The sequence below is a fragment of the Marmota marmota genome, unplaced genomic scaffold (genome assembly GCF_001458135.2).
Source record: "Marmota marmota marmota unplaced genomic scaffold, marMar, whole genome shotgun sequence".
NCBI lineage: Eukaryota > Metazoa > Chordata > Mammalia > Rodentia > Sciuridae > Marmota > Marmota marmota.
Window position 1 is genome coordinate 20,466,959 of NW_025999960.1, and position 23,676 is coordinate 20,490,634.

The 23,676-nt window shown below is 31.8% G+C and overlaps 2 protein-coding genes across 2 annotated transcripts; one reads left to right on the plus strand and one right to left on the minus strand.

The window, feature by feature from the left end:
- Positions 1-11,844: 11,844 nt before the first annotated feature.
- Positions 11,845-12,777, plus strand: LOC107148877 (olfactory receptor 6C4-like). Its single transcript, XM_015493609.1, has one exon. It carries the CDS (start codon positions 11,845-11,847, stop codon positions 12,775-12,777), a length of 933 nt encoding a protein of 310 aa, XP_015349095.1.
- Positions 12,778-17,344: 4,567 nt separating this feature from the next.
- On the minus strand, positions 17,345-18,253 carry LOC107148878 (olfactory receptor 6C76-like; the record flags this gene model as incomplete). Its single annotated transcript, XM_015493611.1, has 1 exon — positions 17,345-18,253. A coding segment is annotated over one exon (909 nt), but the record flags the coding sequence as incomplete, so codon positions are not given.
- Positions 18,254-23,676: the final 5,423 nt, after the last annotated feature.

Sequence of the window (23,676 nt, forward strand, 5' to 3'; positions counted from 1 at the left end):
ATATATATATATATATATATATATATATATATATATGAGATGAAATTTTACTCAGCTATAAAGAAGAATGAAATCATGCCATTTGCAGAAAAATGATGGATCTGGACAGTATCATTTTAAGTGAAATAAGCCATACTCAGAAAGACAAGTGACATATATTTTCTCTCATATGTGGAAGTCAGAGAGGGAAAAAAAAAGGGAAGTCACGAAAGTAAAAGGTAGACCAATGGAATAGAGAGGGTAAAGATAGATAATGGTGAGTACTAGTGATCAAATTGTATTATATTCACATATTAATATACCATAAAGAAACTACAACTGTGTGTAATTACTATGCCCCAATAGTCCATTTTCAATATTATAATAATTATAAATAATAATGTTTTAAATCCTTAAACAAAATTCTAAATGTCGATATTAATTGTATTTCCTGTACAGAAAAAAACAAGAAAATCTTTAAAATTCAAAAATGATAATCATAGATAATTTTCTCAGTAAACTCCTTTAAGTTATTTAAAAAAGATGATGTATAAATGTTCATATTAATTGAAAACAGCATGTAACTTTAACTTAGGATAAGTACTATAAGAAATTCAATGTAATTGTGACCATAGGTCTTCACTTATTTTTTCTTTTGCCATATCTACTCAACTAATCAGCATTCTTTCCCTCAGACTTCTCTAATTTTTTTCCACCTGTAAATCAGTGTTTTCTTCAAGTTTTTGTCTCTTTATTTCTTCTGCCATCTTCTCCTGAAAAAAACTGGAAGATGTGCTATTCCACATTTACTATGGAATAGCAAAATTTTAGCATTGGAATAGAAGATGGTTCTTTTATGTGACATAAACAGAATTAATGGACTTAGTATTTTTTGTGAGATACAATCAAAAATGAAATTAGAATAATAAATAATAAAGTGCAAGAAAAATTGATCATGTAATCAGAGAGAGGGAGAAACATGAAATAGAAGAGAAGACAAAAGAAGCAAAAAATAATTAAAGAAAGGAAAGACAGAAAGGGAATAGGATAAAGGAGAAACTTACCATTAAGTTTGGACAATGACTTCCAACAAGCTCTTTGGTTTTTAATTGATGCACAGATTGAGTTACAGCAGAACTGAAATGTGCTTTTACCTAGGAGAAAGCAGAAGAGAGTTTTACTCACTAGGCAAGAGTTTAGACACTTGCAGGTGATGATATTAACGACCCTAAAATAATAGCAGCCATTAAAAGCCAATCCAACTCAAATGGAGTTGATTATATACTTGAGAATTTATAAATCTCATTAAGCTAAATCCCATTAAGCTAAACCCCATAGGTATAAACAGTTTCATCTCTTGAGGGAAGAGCTCTTTTTGATGACTTCATCATCAGTTAATCTTTTCTGATATCTTCATTTTCAAAAACTAGTATATATTAAACAATTTTTATAGACCCATGGAGGATGTAGGGTATGCCTTGAGGAATCAAAGAAGCTTAAGAAAGCATCCCTAATGGATCTGGAGACTATCATCCTAAGTGACATTGACATAAGCCAGTCCCAAAAAACCAAAGGTCAAATATTTTCTCTAACAAGTGGAAGCTAACCCAAAATGGGAAGGGGGTGAGAAGTGAGGGGAAAAATAGAATTGCAATAGATTAGACAATGGGGAATTGAGAGAAGGAAGGGTTAATAAGTAAAGGAAAGACATTGGAATGAATCTGACATAGTTTTTCCATGTACATATATGAAAACATCAGAGTAAATCCCACCACCATGTACACCCCTAAGAATGGGACTCTAACTTGAATGAGATGCTTGTATAATTATATCAAATAGATTATGCTGTCATATATAATTAAAAAGAACCAATAAAAAACTATAAAAGACAAAGCATTGCTAATTATTACAATTTACCAATATATTTAGGTAACAAGATGCTTGCATGAGTATAATATAAAATGAGTAATAAGCTTAAGGATAAATGATATTTGTTTATGCTCACTATGAGTTATAGAAAACTAGGAAAAAGGGCTTTATTTTTTATTGTTTTTGCTTTAGTTTTATTTTGGTAGAGATTTAATCCAGGGCCTTGTGCATGCTAGACAAGCACTGTACCACTGATCTGCATCCTCAACCCAGGAGAGAAATTTTTATGATGCTTGAGAAAATTGGGGTAAAATTATAAAAAATGATAGTATAAATGGGGGTAGAGCTTTCTTTACACACTAGAGATGGGTGAAGAAGTAGGATAATGGATTTTTAGATAAGATAAGCTGGACAAACAAAGAGTCTGGAGATTCTGGCAATTAATGCCAAAGTATAACAACATCTTCCTAATATTAAAACATATTCTTTTGGGCCTCCAGGAAATAATCAGAAACTAATATTATTAAAATAATTATAGTTACTTGGGTTGAAAATAGATTTCTATCATTTCCACTATCCAGAAAACTATCAAATCATGCCTCTCTTCCTCTTCCCTGACTCCCCACACTGTAATAGTTTATAATAGTTATTTATTTGTGCTTTTAAACATTAAATAAATGCTTTCCCTCTTTTATAATCTTGAGTGGACTTTTATTTAGTAATGCTGATATTTAGCAAATCAATAAAATTCAACATCAGGATTTAACTACCAACAGGCAGGAAAGATAATTAAAGGATTACAAGAGAAAGTACAAATACAAATGCCTATAATATCCATTGATGTCCTAATATTCACTCCCTAGTTATATGATCTTAAGCAAGATAATTACCATTTTATTTCTTTTCAGCAAAATTATGAATATTCTCATCTCACAAGAAAATTTTGAGTATAATTGTCTCTTATCCGGTTGCTCAGCTCAAAAAAAGTTCTGAGGCAACATGAAAGAACTTTTGACTTTTCTCTCATAAGTATCCTATCATATTCCCATATTATTTTTTCTTAACATACTATACTCCTTTGATTTCAGAACCACATTAAGAAATAAACCCAAAATAGGATCCAGGTGGGGATCAGGCAGAAAAATCTCATATCTTTTTTAATTTTCTCAATATTTTGCTATAAAAATATATCAAAGAAATAAAGCTTTAAAGGTCCAAGATCTTTTGGAGGAGGTGTGTTGGTCAGCCTTCCATTGCTGGAACAAAATACCTGAGAAAAACCAAAGGAGAAAAAGTTTATTTTGGCTCCCAGTTTCAGCTGTTCCAGCCCATAGTTGGTTGGCCCCATGGCTTTGGGCCCACAGCAAGGCAGAGCATCATGGCAGGGAGTAGGTGACAGAGCAAAGCTGCTTAAAAGTTTAAGGCACCTAAAGCAAAATTTTAAGGCATGTTAAATAAAAACTGAAAGACTCAAACGAAGAAAAAATAAATAGATCCACAATTATAGGCAGATATCACAGTCCTCACCCTTCTCTCATTAATAGATAGAATAATTAGGAAATGATAAAAATACAGAAGATTTGAGCACTGTCAGTCAAACTTGACTGACTGACATTTGTAGGGTATTCCCTCTAGGTACAACTAGTTGAAGAAGAAATATATGAACTGATCAGTCACATACAGATGAGATTGCATTACTAGTTAAAACTCCTATTGTAACACTCCTGTTGTTAAAACTCCCAACTCCTATTGTGAGTACATGGCCCACAAATGAGGGGGGCAGGAGACAGGAAGCAAACCTCGGATCAGCAAGCTTTCCTCTATTCTGCAGCAAAGTCAAGATCAGACAAGGGAGGGCTCATTTTCTGGGTATGAGATGACATTTGGCTTCCAGAAGGAGTCTGGGTTTTATAGTTTACAATGAGTGTATTAATCGTTGGAGACAGGAGACGTGCAGTTTGGACAGTCAGGGACCTAGTTGTGCAGGTTAAAATTCTAACTCAGAAAGGCAGTTGTAAAAAGTTTGAAACTCCTTGTCACTGGGAAAAGCTCACAACTCAATGTTCAGTGCTTATCCTTCCTTCTTCTGGGACCCACTGTACCTAGAACTTCACTATTTGCTTTTCCCTCAATAATTCATCTACAATTGCAAAGGGTAAAAGTCCAGGGCCTAGTGTTTCAGTATTTACCTCCTCATTTCAGGACCCATTGTGTTTGAAGAAGTTGAAGGAATATTCCTTTTTGGTTGACATGTTGGGGATGAACCTGGGAAGGGATGAAAGTTTGCTTTTTCCCTCAGGAACCATTGTTACTGGGAAAGGATGTAGTGGGAGAGGTTTAATGCTTGGCTAATTTCTCCTCCCTCCTCCTGAGTTACACTGTCTCTCTGTTTCTCCTGGGGAACTGTCTTGTAGAAATATTATTTTCCATAACCCTTTACCTATCCTACATGACTTCACTGGTGAATGCTATTATCTATTTAAAGAAGAAAAATATCAAGTTAAAATTTGCAAACTCATTCTATGATAACTGTTATTCTTACAGTAAAAGGATGAGAAAACATTAGTAGAAGAGAAAACTAGAATGAAACATTCCTCATAAGCAGAGGTGCAAAAATTATTAAGCACATAAAATTTAACAATATATAAAAGGGGGAATGTATTATTAAATAGTTCATCCTAAAAATGTATACTTTATTAAATATTGGAAATTTAATAATGTTACTCATCATATTAACAGAACAACAAAGAAAACTTCATGCTCATCTGAGTAGATCCAAAAAACCACTGAAAGAAAACAACTGTTTTCTTAAAAACTCTCAGCAGAATACAAAAAAAAATTCTTCATACTTTGATACACCCAATACAAAAACACAAAACTAAAACAAAAACCAGAAAACCTATTGCCATCACCATACTTAATGGTGAAGTATGTAAGATTTTCTCCCTAAAATTTAAAACAAGGCAATGATATCTAACACCTTTTCAGCTTAGCACTCTTAAGATATTCTGCAAAAAGTAAAAAAAGAAAAATGTTTTTTAAAAATATCCAGTTTTGAAAGAAAGAAATTAAATTTTTACCCACAAACAACATGATCATTTGTTTGGAAAATCCTAGGGAATCTACAAAACAGCTTCTAAAACTAGCAGGTGAGTTTAGAAAAGTTTTAGGCTAAAAAGTCAACATGAAAAAATCAATTATGTTACTATATAGATTGTACTGCTTTTAAAGCACATTAATGAAGTAAAATTATAAAATTATCAGCTGCAATAATGAAAAAAGGTGAAATACTTATGAATATATTTGACAAAATAGTTTCAACAACCATACACTGAAAACTAAATAAAAGAAACAAATGCTGAGGGAAATTAAAGACGGAGGAGATTTCTGCCTATAATAAATGTTGGTGAGGATGTGGAGACCATGGAACTCTCATACAGAACTGTAGTGAATATTTAATGGTATCACCACCTCGGAAAATAGTTTGGTAGTGTCTAAAAATACACTTATTCTACTCTATGGCCCACATTCCACTATTAGGCATTTGCCTAAGAGAAATGAATGTGTTTGTGTACCAAGAGACGTGTAAAAAGTATTAATATTAGTTTTGCTTGCAATAGACTTTTTCCCCCTAAAAAAACTATTTGTTGTGTTTACATGTGTACCACATGAATTAATTAGAACTATTAATCATAATAATTTTTCAAGCAGCAATTACAAATTTCTTTTAATGTGTACTCTTATAGTGAAATAGTGAAGTCTATTTCCTTACCTAGGAACTAGGAGGTGGTTTCAGATTAATATATTTGAAATTCTTGATATAAATCAGATATTTATTTGGAGTTTATTCAAACTGTGCAAGTGTTTTTGGGTTTCCCTGAGAAATGAAACAGTTCTGTTAAAGACTTTTGATCCATTAAAATAGGTTAATGCCAACATGACCTGTTGGAATAGTTGAAACCCAGAGACAATATATACAGTACAATTCAGGAAACATTAGATTCACTTAATATATATTCATAACACTCCAAATATGTGCTAGTCACATTTTAAAGTCCTAGAATATAGCATTAAACAAAAGTAGAGCTTACAATTTAGTGAATATGGTAGACAATAAACACATAAAAGGATAAATAATTTAGGAAAGATGTGAACAAAAATATATACTTTGTGTAAAATATTAAGCAAGTTAAGGTATTAGTGACCTAGCAGTGGCTGCCTTGGAAAGTATGGCTAGGAAAACTTCTCCTGAGGCTTGCACAATCCTGTATCTGAAGGACATGAGACACTTTAGTCATGTGCTGTCCGTGTAAAAGACATTCCAGAAAGAACAATGTGACAAGTTAAACTGAGCAAGAGTTTATAGAGCAGAAAAATAGTTTGTGAACTGGGAAGCACTCAGTGCTGCAAGAGCATTTCAGAATGTAGCGGCCTGCACTATGTGCAAGCTATATTTATAGTCAAGGAAATGGAAGTGAAATGCAACCTGATTGGCTGAAGTCCAGTGTTTGCCTTATTTAGACTTGTGTTGGCAGCCTTCAGTCCATGATTGGAAGAAGATTAGACTGCTATGATTGGCTGAAACTCTAACAAGTTTTAACTGCATACTGTTAAGTTAGGTTGAAGTGTGTTTATACATTAAGGTACTGTTCACTATGTATGGAGGCAACTTTAGGCCAAACTTAATTCAGTTTAACAGCAATTAACTTTGGATTGGCAATGAGCTTGGGTGACTAAGGAATAGGAAGATTAAGAAGTTTCATAGAGTATAATAACAAAAATAGCCAGAGTGGATAAATTTTAAGTAGAAATAGTAAGGAAGGGTCAGGAGAAGATACAGTCTGGTTGTAAGTCACAATTTAGGATTGCCTTCCTCTTCTTATTTCTAACTTGACTTATGCTTGCTGAGTCAGAAAGATATTTCTTGGACATTCTGAAGCAAATTGTGACTTTTGCCTTTTTTTATTCCTATTTCCTGAGCATTATAAAGAAAATGAAAAAAGAAACTTTTTTAGCAGTTTATTATTTGGAGAACACACTACAGAATATCTATATATTTCTCACTGTACTTCCCTCATGATATAATAACATAATAATATGATCATCAAAAACAAGAAACTAAGTGGTAAAATGCTATTGATTAAAGTTCTTATTTCAATATCACTATTTGTACCACTACTGTCCATTTTCTCTTCCAAGAACCATATTACATTAAGTTGTTTTTTCCCCCCCTTACTCTTCTCCAATATGTTCTTCAGTCTTGTATTTTATGGGTTTGACATTTTTGAAGACTACTGATCATATATTTTGTAGAAAGTTTGTTGGCTTGAGTTGGTCTCAAGTTTTTACAAGACTGGAATGATGTTATGCATTTGTCACAATTAATATAGACATATTCTTTTTGCATCACACTGATAGGTTCATGATGACAGTACATCTATTATTGATTATTTCAAAATTGTGAGCACTTGGTTAGGGTGATGTCTGACAGTTTTGCACACTATAAACTATTTTTAGTTGCCGATATTTGGGAGAGAAAGTTTGAGGGAATGTAAATCCTGTTCTTCAAATTTATGTTAGCAAATTTTAGATTTTATATGCAATAATTTTAATGCAATGTTTGCCTCAGAGTTGTTTTTTTCCCTTCTTTCCTTCTAATTCCCTGATTGATATTTCACTATAAGAAACTGTCCTTTTGCCATTGTTTCTTTAATTATGCAAGAAGAATCAATGCAGGCATATTTATTTTATCGTATGAATTATAATTTGATACTATAATTATGAATTTTGTTGCTCAAATGGGTCTCACTTTGGATGGTATGAGTTCTTTAAAGTTGGTTGCTGTGTTTTATTGCTGTTTATGTGGCTTTGAGAAACTCTGTCATTTTAAATCACTAAAAGAAGTTGCAGTACCACTTTGTATTTTGCCTCTACAGCGTTGGAAACCACCAGTTCTCCATGAAACTATACAAGAGTTTACAACTGGAAGTAAAGTTTTATATATTTGAAACACTGATGGCAAAAATAAATTCCTAATAATATAACTACTGGGTTTTTAAGAAAGCAACTTGTTGAGTTGGCTTGTGTTTTTATGATTTTTTTGAATTTTCTTATAAAAAATATTTGACAATTCCTTACATTACCACCACCATACAGTAACTGTTAGGGAAATTTGTTTCTGCAGTGCTCACATATACTTTTTTGATATTGAAATTAAAACTTTCAAAGCTAACTTCACATTTATCTCACTTTCATGTAAATAGCTTGCTTAGATTTTTACTTGATGACCCAGGGACCATTTCCCAATGGGTACTAAACCTGTATATGCCCAGTTCAACCACAAAAGGACCTCATTTGGAACCAAACAGAACTAGTTCATCTGACTGAGGTAGGAGAGGGTCTACAGTGGCTGCATTTAACTAGTTATTCATATATTTTTTACTGTTTTGTCAACTTTTTAAATCTTAGTCAACATAACTGCACAAACATTCTTTTAAATTTTTTAATTGATTTATACAAATATAAATAAAATCCAGTGCAAAATTTTTATTGTATATATGTATTTTGTTGTTGTTGTTATTGATTTTATTTTTTAAATACACAACAGCATAATGCATTACAATTCTTATTATACGTATAGAGCACAATTTTTCATATTTTTGTATATAAAGTATGTTCACAGCAATTCATGTCTTTATACATCTACTTTTTTTGCATTACAATTCTTATTACACATATATATACCACAATTTTTCATATCTCTGTTTGTGTATAAAGTAGGTTGATACCCAATTCGTGTCTTCATACATGTACTTTGGATAATGATGTCCACCACATTCCACCATCCTTGCTAATCCCCTGCCCCCTCCCTTTCCCTTCCTCCCGCATATCTTCCCTATCTAGAATTCGTCTATTTCTCCAATGTTCCCTCTCCCTACTCCACTATGAGTCAGCCTCCTATATCAGAGAAAACATTCGGCATTTGTTTTTTTGGGATTGGCTAACTTTATTTAGCATTATCTTCTTCAACCCCATCCATTTACCTGAAAATGCCATGATTTTATTCTCTTTTATTGCTGAGTAAAATTCCATTGTATGTATGTATTTTAGACAGGAAATGTTGCACTATACTCACACAGTTAGAGAGAAAGAAGTAAAATCAAACTACATTTTTCCTGCTTTTCCGTTAATCTCATTCTTATTTCACAATTATGTTTTATTAAGTCTTTCTCCTAAATTTAACCTAGAGCAATGTTTCACAAATTGAATGGTAATTTTTAGGTATTTAAGGTCCACTATAGAAGGAGACAGAAACTAAACATGAGAGTTATGATTTCACCTTGGGATAAATTATTCACAATGAATTTTGTCCTGAAAAGTTTGGGAAATGTCTTCCATGTCCATTTAACCATGAAGAAAGTTTATCTTTTTTAAAAAGTCAGTATCCTAGCAGTAGAGCTTTGGAAGTCAATTATTTTTTGTCAAATAAACTGGATTAGACAATTTTTATTATTTGATTACATATATAAAACATCACTATACATACAACCATATAATATATATATATATATATATATATATATATATATATATATATATAACTTATCTTTATCATGAAGGATTATTATTCCTTAATATGCTAAAATAATGTTTAATATAAATTTTACTTATATATTTTTTGTAGATTTTTAATTGAATATATTAAGATACTTATCAATATAAAATGTTGTTTTGCTCTAATTTTTTGATTCTTCATTCATTCATTCAGGATACTGAAGAATCATTTATAAAGTTGTTCTGTCAAAAATTATTTAAATTAGGAAAATTTCAGAATATTGATATTATTTAGTGAATGAAATTTCTTGATTTCTTTCTAAGTCAGAGTTTTAAATTGAAATTAATATTTAGGGTCTCAAACAAAACAATAAAAATGGATTTCAAATTACATGTGACACTAGTTATTTTATGTAGAAGCAAAAAATATTTTTACCAATTGATTAAATCTCCAAGATTTATTTGACTGAGCTTTGAGAATACTATAATTAATAAACTATTTGTCATAGTGTGAGTTATGATTTAATAATTTTCAAAATATAAAACTTTTCTTAAAATTCATTGTTTCTACATAATTTTTAATTTTTCTCTTATTCTATACTCATTATAAAGTATGTGAGATAATATATTAAAACATAATTATCATAATTTCAATTAACAGTTAAATTTATATTATTAGTACAGTAATTTGTATTATTTATTAATGTAACAATTTACATTTTTATTATATAACTTTCCATTTTTGTTGGTGTATTATAATTCTACATAATAGCAGGATTTGTTAACTGCATAGCATATGATAGCTTTTAAAAATATTAATATATTTGATTCTTACAACTAACTTGTGACTTTCTAAGAAAAATGATTATTCTCTATTAAAGTGAAAATTGCTCATGTTGTGGGCTGTGGTTGCAGGTTAGTGGCAGAGTGCTTGCCTAGCATGCACAAGGTACTGGGTTTGATCCTCAGCACCACATAAAAATAAATAAAAGAAAGGTAATGTGTCCATATACAACTGAAAAATATTTTTTTAAAAATTGCTCATGTTGTAATATTAGCGATATTGAAAACTTCAAGATGTATTCCTACTAGGCTGTAAGTTTTCCTAATTTGACAAAAACTGCCTTCTTATTTATATTAAATGTTTGTGGAGTTTTTACCTTCATAAAAATAAAATGTGTGGCTATTCCTATTACATATTAAGAGACGACAATAATATATGTAATGAACCAATTGTTAAATGCAAAGAAGCTTTGTAATTTTTTTCACAAGAAAAAACATTCTCTTATTAATATCTTTTCATGGCAAGTAATGGAAAATATTAAAAAGAAAATTCTGAAGAATTGCATATATGAACTTAGGTGGGGTTTTTTGAATAAAAGCTGTATAACATTCAACAAAATAGGGTTATGTACTTAAAGAGAAGTCAAAACTATATTTTGCACTAAAAATTTGACTGAATCTGTACAACTTTCTGGTCCTTAAAAAAGATAGAATGCAATAGAAGCCTATTTTTGTGGGTGATTTATTTATTTTAAGGTCAAATGTGAGTATGTACATTTAATATAACTAGAAAATAATTTCACTTTATGACCCAGTGTAAGGTGGTGGTGCATGTTGATAAAGAAGATGAAAACAATTATTATTATTGGATTTGTTATAGAAAATTATATGGAGAACTGAACTTGAATTGACTTTTTAAGGAAAAAATTTAAATTTTAAAAAATTTATTTAAATTTTCTCTTTTATTGAGAAAATTTACTTAAATTTTCTCTTTTATTGAGGATTAATTAATTCATATATTACATTAAATATCATAAGTACTAAATATTTTATTAAGAATTAGCATAAAACTCTGGATCCTTTGAACTTCAGTAGGACTACAATTACTGTTATTCAAAACAACAAAGTGTAAATAAGCAAAACATGCAAAACAATAAAAAATTTCAATAAAAATTCAACCAAGTTAAATTTTATTTGTATTATTTCATACCTTGGTTTATACTTACTTGGATAATTAATCAATTTAGTTTAATTGAAAAAGATTCTCAAAACTTTCTTTAAATTTGTTTTAGACATGTCTGTGCTCATGTGGCAACAGCCAATAACTTAGGAAAATCAGAATAGAAAAAAAGAGAAGGAAAATATAAACAAGAGATAACATGGCAAAAAATGAACATTGATACAATATAGAAGAAATAATTGAGACTGTCCCTAAGAAGCATCACTTTTGTCATTCATGAAGTAAAATGGGTTAATGTGTTAATTTGTTGTTATTCAGGTATAATGCATTTTCAAAATTAAGTGTAAAAAAATTCAGATTTTAAAAATTTAAATGTTTTGTGGCCTGATTTTATATTTCAATAAAAATTGGAACTTTTAGTTTTATTTCAGTCTCTGACATTTTTGTTATTCTCCACCTTGACTTGCCTGAAGTTAACGATGGAAAACCAAACATCAGTGATAGAGTTCATTCTTCTTGGATTGACTAATGATGTCAAGCTTCAGGTGACACTTTTCTTCTTTCTACTACTAACTTACATCTTTAGTGTCGTGGGAAACTTGACCATCATCATTCTGACCCTGCTGGATTCTCGCCTACAGACTCCTATGTATTTCTTCCTCCGAAATTTTGCACTTTTGGAAATATCTTTCACTTCTGTCTTTGTTCCCAAAATGCTAGTCAATATTGGAACTGGAGATAAGACTATCTCCTTTGCTGGTTGCTTCACTCAGTACTTTTTCGCAATCCTCCTGGGAGCTACTGAATTTTACCTTTTAGCAGCCATGTCCTATGATCGCTATGTTGCCATTTGCAGACCCCTGCATTACACAACCTTAATGAGCAGGAGACTTTGCATTGGACTCGTGTTCTGTTCCTGGTGCTCTGGTTTTGTAGTTGTCATTGTGCCACATATGATGACTCTCCAGCTGCCTTTCTGTGCATCTAACATCATCAATCATTATTGCTGTGACTACACTGTGTTGTTGCACTTATCCTGTTCAGACACATATTTCATAGAAGTGATTCAGCTTGTCCTTGCTGCGGTCACCCTCATCTTCACCTTGGTGCTGGTGATTCTTTCCTACACATACATTATCAGGACCATTTTGCGATTCCCTTCTGTTCACCAGAGGAAAAAAGCCTTTTCTACCTGTTCCTCTCACATGATTGTGATCTCACTTTCATATGGAAGTTGCATTTTTATGTATATAAATCCTGTTAAAGATGCAGCAACTTTTAATAAGAGAGTGGCTGTTCTAAATACGTCCATTGCCCCTCTATTGAACCCATTCATCTATACTCTAAGGAACAAGCAAGTGAAAATAGCCTTCCAAGATATGGTAAGTAAGATAATTTTTTCAAAAAAGTGAAACTGTCTTAGGCTCATTATTACTAAGTATGTAGAAGACCACAGTTGTACACAGTTGTAGCTCAAATATATTTCCTACATTATGTAATTAATATTTCCATTTGTACAATGAAACAATGGAATTATTTATGTCGTGAAGCCAAATTTTTAATTTAATGTTCTTAAGTAAATCTAGATATGCGTGTATGTGTGTTACCTCTTAGCATTTTATTGCTATTTTTCTTTATTTAGACCTCACTTTTAATGCACAAACTTGGAATAAGGTCAGAATTGAAAATATGACTTTTAGTAATTTGTTTTTTTAAAACATGGATGCATTGACATTGGGTCTTTGATCTCTGTATTTGTAACTTAATTAAATTCACAAGCTAAGGACATTTACTTTAACTTATAAATAATAGCATAATATTTTGGTGAATTCACACCAAAGTTATCTTCAAATTTCAAATTCAATTTTAAATTTAGTCTTTTTGCAAAATTATGTAATGCATAGTCAATGTTTGATATAAGAAAGTTATGAAAAAACAGAAAAATTATGTGTTTGTTTTAATACTGATGAGAAAATAGTACATGGTGATTCATACACAGATGACGCTCACTGAGCTAATCTGTGAAAGAGATGAAGGAATGTTTCAAGCTTGAGGTCTTAGAAGCATGTCTCCTTAGAAAATTTCATATAATTTGTTGTTATGTCTGCTCATTCATTTATTGGTATTGTGCAATAAACCTCTATTAATATTATTTGTGGTATTAATGATTTTACAGGTCTATATTATATTCATTCTAATTCTTTCTTTCATCAAATAGAGACATGAGTATTCATTATAGTTCTGATCTGGAACGTCCCCTAAAGGCTCATGTGTTAAAAAGGTTAGGTTCCCATAACAACAATGTTCAGTGGTGAGGCTTTTGGGAAGTGATTAGATCATGAGGGCTCTGACCTCATCAATGGATTAATCCATTGAGTGATTTGTAGCTGAATGAATTATTGGGAAATGGTGGAAAATGTAGGAGGTAGGACCTAGTTGAAGGAATTGGTCCTTGGGGGTGTGCCTTTGGACTTATATCTTGTTGACCCCTTGCTTTCCCCCTTTCTGTCTTTCTCTATCCCTCCCTCTCCTTCTCCTTTTCCCCCTCCCTCTCTCTGCCTTCCTGCTGTCATGAGGTGAGCAGCTTTGCTTTACCATGTCATCTCTACCATGATGTTCTGTCTCACTTCAGTCCTATAGCGATGGAAGCTGACTGTGAGCTGAAACCTCTGAAACCATATGTCAAAATAAATCTTTCCTCCTTTTAGTTGTTTTTCTCAAGTATTTTGTCACAGTGATGTAAAGCTAACACAGTGTTTGTAATCTGATTTCCTTAAGCAGGGACCTCATAGCAAGTATAAGCTGTCATTTTATGAATATTTTTTGTCTAGATTGATATTTTTGAATTCATGGACCAATTCATTATGATATGATTGCTTTAAAATTAGTCTATAGATATTTTTACTCCAATATGTCAAACATTCACATAAAAATCAGTTCTAAAAAGTTGAAATACTTTTATTAAAATTTAGGGTTAGTGACCAATTTGTACTCTTGAATTGACTTTTCCAAAGGGTAATAATGGAGAATTAATACATCAAAGAGATACTAAAAGAATGTTGTTGGAAACCATGAAAGAGAAAGTTGATTTAAAATGTAGAATCTGATAGTTCCTGTAAGCCTAGCCATAATTATATTTAAAAAATCATCCAAAATATCTAAGGTAAACTGATATTAGTGAGGTAGTTAATTTGTTACTTTGTGATTAAGACAGACAGCTATTTGAGGCATGAGTGCACTCATTTGTTGTTTTAAATACCATCCTCAGTATATGAATCATAGTTATCCAAACATTTTTACACCCTAGGATGGTTGTTCAATTTCAAAAGATAGATTAAAAAATTATATATGTAGCTAGCCATTTTAATAACAGAGAGGACTTCCTTTAAAACACACAAATGCACTCAAATACACATTTTAAAAGCCAATCCAGAGTAGCCTACTCAGTGCACACTATATGTGTATTTTGAAATATCACACTGAACCCCACTAATATGAACAACTAATAAATGTTAATAAAAATAAGATAAACAGAAAATAGCCTTTTATCTGGAGGAAAAATTGCAGATAATATGAATTAGCATAATAAAAATTGCAGAAAATATGAATTAGCATAGCATTTTTTTTCACCTGAAATCCTTATCAGCCAGAAATTCTTTGAATCTGCAAAACAGTTATTAATGATACTCAAATTCATATGCATGTAGCATTTCAGCTTGCAAATGATTTAGGAAGTAATAATAAAGTGTTGATTACACATTTAATATTAAATATTTTGTATTTGAGACTTTGAAATTCAGCAATATGTATGAGATGTGTAATCTTGTTATTCACAAGCTCAAGTATATAGTATATTCAATTGTGAGAATGTTTTGAGTATTTATTTATTTATTTATTTTCAGGACTTGTCTAAAATGTTTTTAACTTTGGCAGTATCCTTAAAATAACTCTGCCTTTGAAGTGGTTTCTTTTAGAGTGCTAAAGTGGTATTACAGCAGGAAAGGCAAAGGGTAAGTCAATGGGCTTACCTTTATCAACAATAATGTGAATCATATATGTACCACTCTGAGGGAAATCACGGAGATTAGTATCACCATTAAGGACTTAAAAGATACAGGTCTGATTCCTACCATTTCTCTGTTCAATTTTCCTATTTGGCCTATGCAGAAGAATGATAAATACTGGAGGGTGACAATAAATTATCATAAATTCTATCAAGTGTTGGCTTCAATGGCAGCTGCTACTCAAGATGTGGTTTTGTTGCTGGGAAAAATCAATATATCCCATGGAAACTTTTTAAGAATGTTTTTCTTTATAACTTTTATTACACATCATCAGAAACAACTGACTTTCATCTGGAAAAGGCAGCACAGCAACATTGTTCCACCCTGCCATATCAACTCCAGTCGTATATTAAGATCTAATCTTTAGGGAATTCTAATCTTTAGGAAATTGATTGCTTTTCACTTCTTCACAACATGACACCATTCCATTTTATTGATGATAATTTTCTGAATGGACCTAGCAAATAGGAAGTAGCAAGGAAACTAGGCACCATTGAAATACATTTGTTACTAAACTGTAGATAATAGCTTTTATGATTAAAGGACCCGTTACTTCAGTGAAATTTCTAGAGATCCATTGGTTAGGAGAAAGTTGAGATAGCCCTTCCAAAGTGCTAAATGAATACATATGGTCTCTCCTGTTACTAAGAAAGTGTTACGCCACTTACTGGGCATCATTGGATTTTTGGAGTAATAATCACATACTTCTTTGATAGATAAAGATGCTACTTTTGGGTGGGATCCAGAACAAAAGAAGGCTTTGCAAAAGGTCTTGGCTTCAATGTGAGATTGTTTGGCACCCAGTATATCCAATGCTGCTTGGAGTAGCAGACTTATGAATGTAGACAGACACGTTTTGCATGTAGACTTTTGCAGGTTCATATAGGTGAGTCACACTATGCACACCTAGACTTTTAAGAAAAACCAGGACATCCTCTGTAGATGTCTATTGTGTTTTCAATTGGTTGTTTTCAGATTGATGTTGGGACTTAGTAAAGAATGAATGCTTGACCAACTTCCCATGTGATGTTAGCTGTTAAACTTGAGGTAGATGTTGTCTGTCCATCTAGTCATACAGCTGGTTAAGCATAAGCAAAATTCCATCATCAAACAGAAATGAGATTCTTCCTGAAGTCATCCATTAAAAGATGAATGTTGTATATCAGGATAGAGTATCAGCAAGGTCAGAGGGTGCAGTAAGCTGGGAGAGGAGGTAGCCCAGACTCATATGTTATCTACTACTATTGCAATATCCCTTTCTTTTTCAATTCATAGCTATATGATTTAATATTTTCTTATCTATATCAAATAAAATATAACACAAATATATCATATGACTTTTTTATTTCATGAGCATAGTATGATATTTTAAAAAATGTTCAAGATAAAAAATTATGATTATTATTTTTTTAAATCTCAATTTCCCACTTTCAAATATACTGAAAAATAAAACTAAAAATGTGTACCAAGATATAATAAAATCTGGGGAAAACTGAAATCCCAAAGAAGTTACATCATATAATTATTTTGAAATCATTAAGATTTTACATATTTTCAAATATGATAATAAGAATTAAACATACTGCATTCATGTGGAAATAACACTTTCAATGAACTGATACATTAAATTGATAAAACATTTAAAATATATACATTTCAATGAAAGAAAGAGAAAAAGGGGTCATATGTGAGAATACTTATAACAGAACAGAAAAAGAATGTTTATTATTTTGAAAGGAAAACCATTGGTGGAAAATAGCTTATGTAAATTTCATGACACTTCAGGAAGAAGTGAAAGGTTAAATATAGTAATATATCGAATAATGCAACAGAAAAGAAAATTAGGATCCCATCCAGCTACTTCCTTTGCAATTTTCATTGACAATGAATTTCCTTTATAAACCTCACTGTGATTCTACTTGTTAGATAAAGACAGAACTCTTTGTAGCAAGTCTTTACATGCTTGCTTCACCTGCTGGTTTCTTAGAGTATAAATGAAAGGGTTCAAAAGTGGGGCAACAGAGGTATTGAGCACTGATACTCCTTTCATTAAGGATATATGCTGCTTGGCTGAGGGTTTAATGTACATGAAGATGCAGCTTCCATATGAGATGGAGATGACAATCATATGAGAAGAGCATGTGGAAAAGGCCTTTTTTCTCTGGTTGGCAGAAGGGAGTTTCAAAATGGTTAGTGTAATAGATGTGTATGACAGAGCCACTAAGAAGAAAGTAACCAAGAGAGTCACTAAAGCTAGGACGAAGCTCATCATTTCCAATAAATGTGTATCTGTGCAGGAGATCTGCAGTAGAGGAGCAGTGTCACAGTAGAAATGATCAATGATATTGGAGTCACAGAAATCCAGGTTTAGACCTATTATGAGTGCTGGGAAAATGATGAGGAAACCAGAGATCCAAGAGCTGAGGACCAGTTGGATACAAGTTTTGGTGCTCATGATGGTTGTATAATGCAGAGGCTTACAGATGGCAACATACCTATCATATGACATGGCAGCCAGCAGATAAAATTCAGATGCACCCAAAAGGAAGGCGAAAAATAACTGAGCTGCACAACAGTTATAGGAAATGGTTTTGTCACCAGTTGCCATGCTAACAAGCAATTTTGGGATACAGACTGTTGTATAAGAAATTTCTAAGAAGGAAAAATTTCGAAGAAAGAAATACATAGGGGTTTTGAGATGAGAATCCAGCAGAGTGAGGGTAATGATAATCAGGTTGCCTGAGATGCTTAGTAGGTAGGTGAGAAGCAGGAAGATAAACAGGACAATCTTCAATTTGGGGTCCTCTGTCAGTCCNATATATATATATATATATATATATATATATATATATGAGATGAAATTTTACTCAGCTATAAAGAAGAATGAAATCATGCCATTTGCAGAAAAATGATGGATCTGGACAGTATCATTTTAAGTGAAATAAGCCATACTCAGAAAGACAAGTGACATATATTTTCTCTCATATGTGGAAGTCAGAGAGGGAAAAAAAAAGGGAAGTCACGAAAGTAAAAGGTAGACCAATGGAATAGAGAGGGTAAAGATAGATAATGGTGAGTACTAGTGATCAAATTGTATTATATTCACATATTAATATACCATAAAGAAACTACAACTGTGTGTAATTACTATGCCCCAATAGTCCATTTTCAATATTATAATAATTATAAATAATAATGTTTTAAATCCTTAAACAAAATTCTAAATGTCGATATTAATTGTATTTCCTGTACAGAAAAAAACAAGAAAATCTTTAAAATTCAAAAATGATAATCATAGATAATTTTCTCAGTAAACTCCTTTAAGTTATTTAAAAAAGATGATGTATAAATGTTCATATTAATTGAAAACAGCATGTAACTTTAACTTAGGATAAGTACTATAAGAAATTCAATGTAATTGTGACCATAGGTCTTCACTTATTTTTTCTTTTGCCATATCTACTCAACTAATCAGCATTCTTTCCCTCAGACTTCTCTAATTTTTTTCCACCTGTAAATCAGTGTTTTCTTCAAGTTTTTGTCTCTTTATTTCTTCTGCCATCTTCTCCTGAAAAAAACTGGAAGATGTGCTATTCCACATTTACTATGGAATAGCAAAATTTTAGCATTGGAATAGAAGATGGTTCTTTTATGTGACATAAACAGAATTAATGGACTTAGTATTTTTTGTGAGATACAATCAAAAATGAAATTAGAATAATAAATAATAAAGTGCAAGAAAAATTGATCATGTAATCAGAGAGAGGGAGAAACATGAAATAGAAGAGAAGACAAAAGAAGCAAAAAATAATTAAAGAAAGGAAAGACAGAAAGGGAATAGGATAAAGGAGAAACTTACCATTAAGTTTGGACAATGACTTCCAACAAGCTCTTTGGTTTTTAATTGATGCACAGATTGAGTTACAGCAGAACTGAAATGTGCTTTTACCTAGGAGAAAGCAGAAGAGAGTTTTACTCACTAGGCAAGAGTTTAGACACTTGCAGGTGATGATATTAACGACCCTAAAATAATAGCAGCCATTAAAAGCCAATCCAACTCAAATGGAGTTGATTATATACTTGAGAATTTATAAATCTCATTAAGCTAAATCCCATTAAGCTAAACCCCATAGGTATAAACAGTTTCATCTCTTGAGGGAAGAGCTCTTTTTGATGACTTCATCATCAGTTAATCTTTTCTGATATCTTCATTTTCAAAAACTAGTATATATTAAACAATTTTTATAGACCCATGGAGGATGTAGGGTATGCCTTGAGGAATCAAAGAAGCTTAAGAAAGCATCCCTAATGGATCTGGAGACTATCATCCTAAGTGACATTGACATAAGCCAGTCCCAAAAAACCAAAGGTCAAATATTTTCTCTAACAAGTGGAAGCTAACCCAAAATGGGAAGGGGGTGAGAAGTGAGGGGAAAAATAGAATTGCAATAGATTAGACAATGGGGAATTGAGAGAAGGAAGGGTTAATAAGTAAAGGAAAGACATTGGAATGAATCTGACATAGTTTTTCCATGTACATATATGAAAACATCAGAGTAAATCCCACCACCATGTACACCCCTAAGAATGGGACTCTAACTTGAATGAGATGCTTGTATAATTATATCAAATAGATTATGCTGTCATATATAATTAAAAAGAACCAATAAAAAACTATAAAAGACAAAGCATTGCTAATTATTACAATTTACCAATATATTTAGGTAACAAGATGCTTGCATGAGTATAATATAAAATGAGTAATAAGCTTAAGGATAAATGATATTTGTTTATGCTCACTATGAGTTATAGAAAACTAGGAAAAAGGGCTTTATTTTTTATTGTTTTTGCTTTAGTTTTATTTTGGTAGAGATTTAATCCAGGGCCTTGTGCATGCTAGACAAGCACTGTACCACTGATCTGCATCCTCAACCCAGGAGAGAAATTTTTATGATGCTTGAGAAAATTGGGGTAAAATTATAAAAAATGATAGTATAAATGGGGGTAGAGCTTTCTTTACACACTAGAGATGGGTGAAGAAGTAGGATAATGGATTTTTAGATAAGATAAGCTGGACAAACAAAGAGTCTGGAGATTCTGGCAATTAATGCCAAAGTATAACAACATCTTCCTAATATTAAAACATATTCTTTTGGGCCTCCAGGAAATAATCAGAAACTAATATTATTAAAATAATTATAGTTACTTGGGTTGAAAATAGATTTCTATCATTTCCACTATCCAGAAAACTATCAAATCATGCCTCTCTTCCTCTTCCCTGACTCCCCACACTGTAATAGTTTATAATAGTTATTTATTTGTGCTTTTAAACATTAAATAAATGCTTTCCCTCTTTTATAATCTTGAGTGGACTTTTATTTAGTAATGCTGATATTTAGCAAATCAATAAAATTCAACATCAGGATTTAACTACCAACAGGCAGGAAAGATAATTAAAGGATTACAAGAGAAAGTACAAATACAAATGCCTATAATATCCATTGATGTCCTAATATTCACTCCCTAGTTATATGATCTTAAGCAAGATAATTACCATTTTATTTCTTTTCAGCAAAATTATGAATATTCTCATCTCACAAGAAAATTTTGAGTATAATTGTCTCTTATCCGGTTGCTCAGCTCAAAAAAAGTTCTGAGGCAACATGAAAGAACTTTTGACTTTTCTCTCATAAGTATCCTATCATATTCCCATATTATTTTTTCTTAACATACTATACTCCTTTGATTTCAGAACCACATTAAGAAATAAACCCAAAATAGGATCCAGGTGGGGATCAGGCAGAAAAATCTCATATCTTTTTTAATTTTCTCAATATTTTGCTATAAAAATATATCAAAGAAATAAAGCTTTAAAGGTCCAAGATCTTTTGGAGGAGGTGTGTTGGTCAGCCTTCCATTGCTGGAACAAAATACCTGAGAAAAACCAAAGGAGAAAAAGTTTATTTTGGCTCCCAGTTTCAGCTGTTCCAGCCCATAGTTGGTTGGCCCCATGGCTTTGGGCCTATAGCAAGGCAGAGCATCATGGCAGGGAGTAGGTGGTAGACTAAAGCTGCTTCCTTCATGGCAGTTGGGAAGCAAAGGGAGAAAAAGGAAGGGGCTAGGGTTCCAATGTAACCCTTAAAGGAATGCTTCCTAATGACCTAGTTCCTCCATCTAGGCCCTACCTCCTAAGTTTCCACTACATCCCTCTAGTGCCATTAGCTGGTGACCAAGTCTTTAACACTTGAGATTTTGGGGGACATTTATGATCACAATTCTAAGAGGTAAGTTTGGTAAAATGTCACTGATTATGCATGATGTTTTCTTTTGTTGCCATGTTTCTGAGCTGCTGGACCATGGGGCAGGGTGCCTTTTCTTCTTCCTTACATTCTGAGTTTGACACATTCATTGGTGCAGAGTTTTCATGTCAACCAGAGAACACTGCTCCACCAAACACATGCCTCATGCCTGAAGTATCATGAGAAAAAAAGTATTCAAGATACGAATATATAGTATGAGATTTTTAGCAAAGTAAATGTATAACCACCACCTACATTAAAAAAAAAATCACAACATTAACAGCACTCCAGGAGCATCCTTAATCCATTAATAATCCCTAGTGCTCTTTGTACCCAAAGTAGCTGCTTTCCTGGTATCTAGTCCTGTATGTCAGTAATTCACATTTTAAATTTACATAAATGAATTAACATTGTGTTAATACGTTTGTAAGATTCTTTTGATGTCATTGCATGAAGTAGTAGGTAACTTATCCTCACAGTGGTAAAACAACAGTTCTTAAGGATCTCTTTGCCCTCTTAAAAATTGGTGAGGACTCTAAATGGCTTTTGTTTATTAGATTATATCCTTTGATATTTACCATAATAGAAATTAAGGCAGAATTGAAAACATGCAAATATTAATTCACTTTAAAATAATGATAATAAACCCATTATTTGTAAAGCATAATAGACATTTTAAATAAATAACTGTATTTTTCAGAATAAAAAATTGTGATAAGTGTGGCATTATTTTATGTTTTTACAAATCTCTTAAATTCAATTCTGCTTCTTTATTCAATCTTCTGTAATGTTCCTGCTAATCCACTTTGGTTGAAATATATAGTATGTCTCCCATAGATATGCAGTTTGGAAAAGAAAGAGAATTTGGATAGACTTTTGGGAAATTACAGATATTATCTTTGGTACTATCCCCAACTCAAAAAATAGTAATTTCTTTTTTATTTTTATAGTAAATTAATGCATTTAAACTTTGTCAGTTATTATTTTTAAATTTTTATTAGGTCATTTTAGTTTAAAAAAAAACTAAAGTCAGCATCATGATGAATAAGAAAAATCTGAAAGCATTTTCTTTAAAATCTGGAACAAAACAAGGCTGTCCACTCTTACCACTGCTATTTAATATAGTACTAGAAATTCTTGGCAGAGCAATCAGGCAAGAGAAGGAAAGGAAAGGGATAAAAATCACAAAAGAAGAAGTCAATCTATTACTGTTTGCAAATGATATGATCCTATATCTAGAAGATCCAAACAGTTCCACTAAAAACTGTTAAAAGTAATAAACAAAAGTAAAGTGGCAATTTATAAAATCAATATACAAAAACCAATAGTTTTTCTATAAGTGAATCCATTAAGATATAAATCAAAAAAGCAATTCTATTCTCAATAGCTTTTAAATTAAAATAAAATATCTAGAAATAAATCTCGATGAGGAGGTGAAAGTTCTTTACAATAAAAATTATAGAATACTGAAGAAAGAAATTGAAAAAGACACTAGAACATATCCTATGTTCATGAACGCATTTTAGAAAGCTTTTTTACTGTTGTGACTAAAAGACCTGGAAAAACAATTTTAATGAAGAAAAGTCTATTTGGGGGCTCACAGTTTCAAAGGCCTCAGTCCATAGACAGCCAACTTCATTACTCAAGGCTTGAAGTGAGGCAGAACATTATGGCAGAAGAGTTTGGTGGAAGAAACAGCTCAAGACATCACACTAAGAAGCAGAGAGAAACTCACCACATTAAAAAAATATATATATACCCCAAAGGCACCCCTCCACCACACCCACATCCTCCAGCCACACCTCACTTATTTTTAGTTACCACCCAGTTAATACCCATCAGAGGTTTAATTCACTGACTAGATTAAGGCTCTCATAACATAATCATTTTACCTCTGAATGTTCTTACATTTTCTCACACATGGTCTTTCTGGGGGGAAACCCAATAT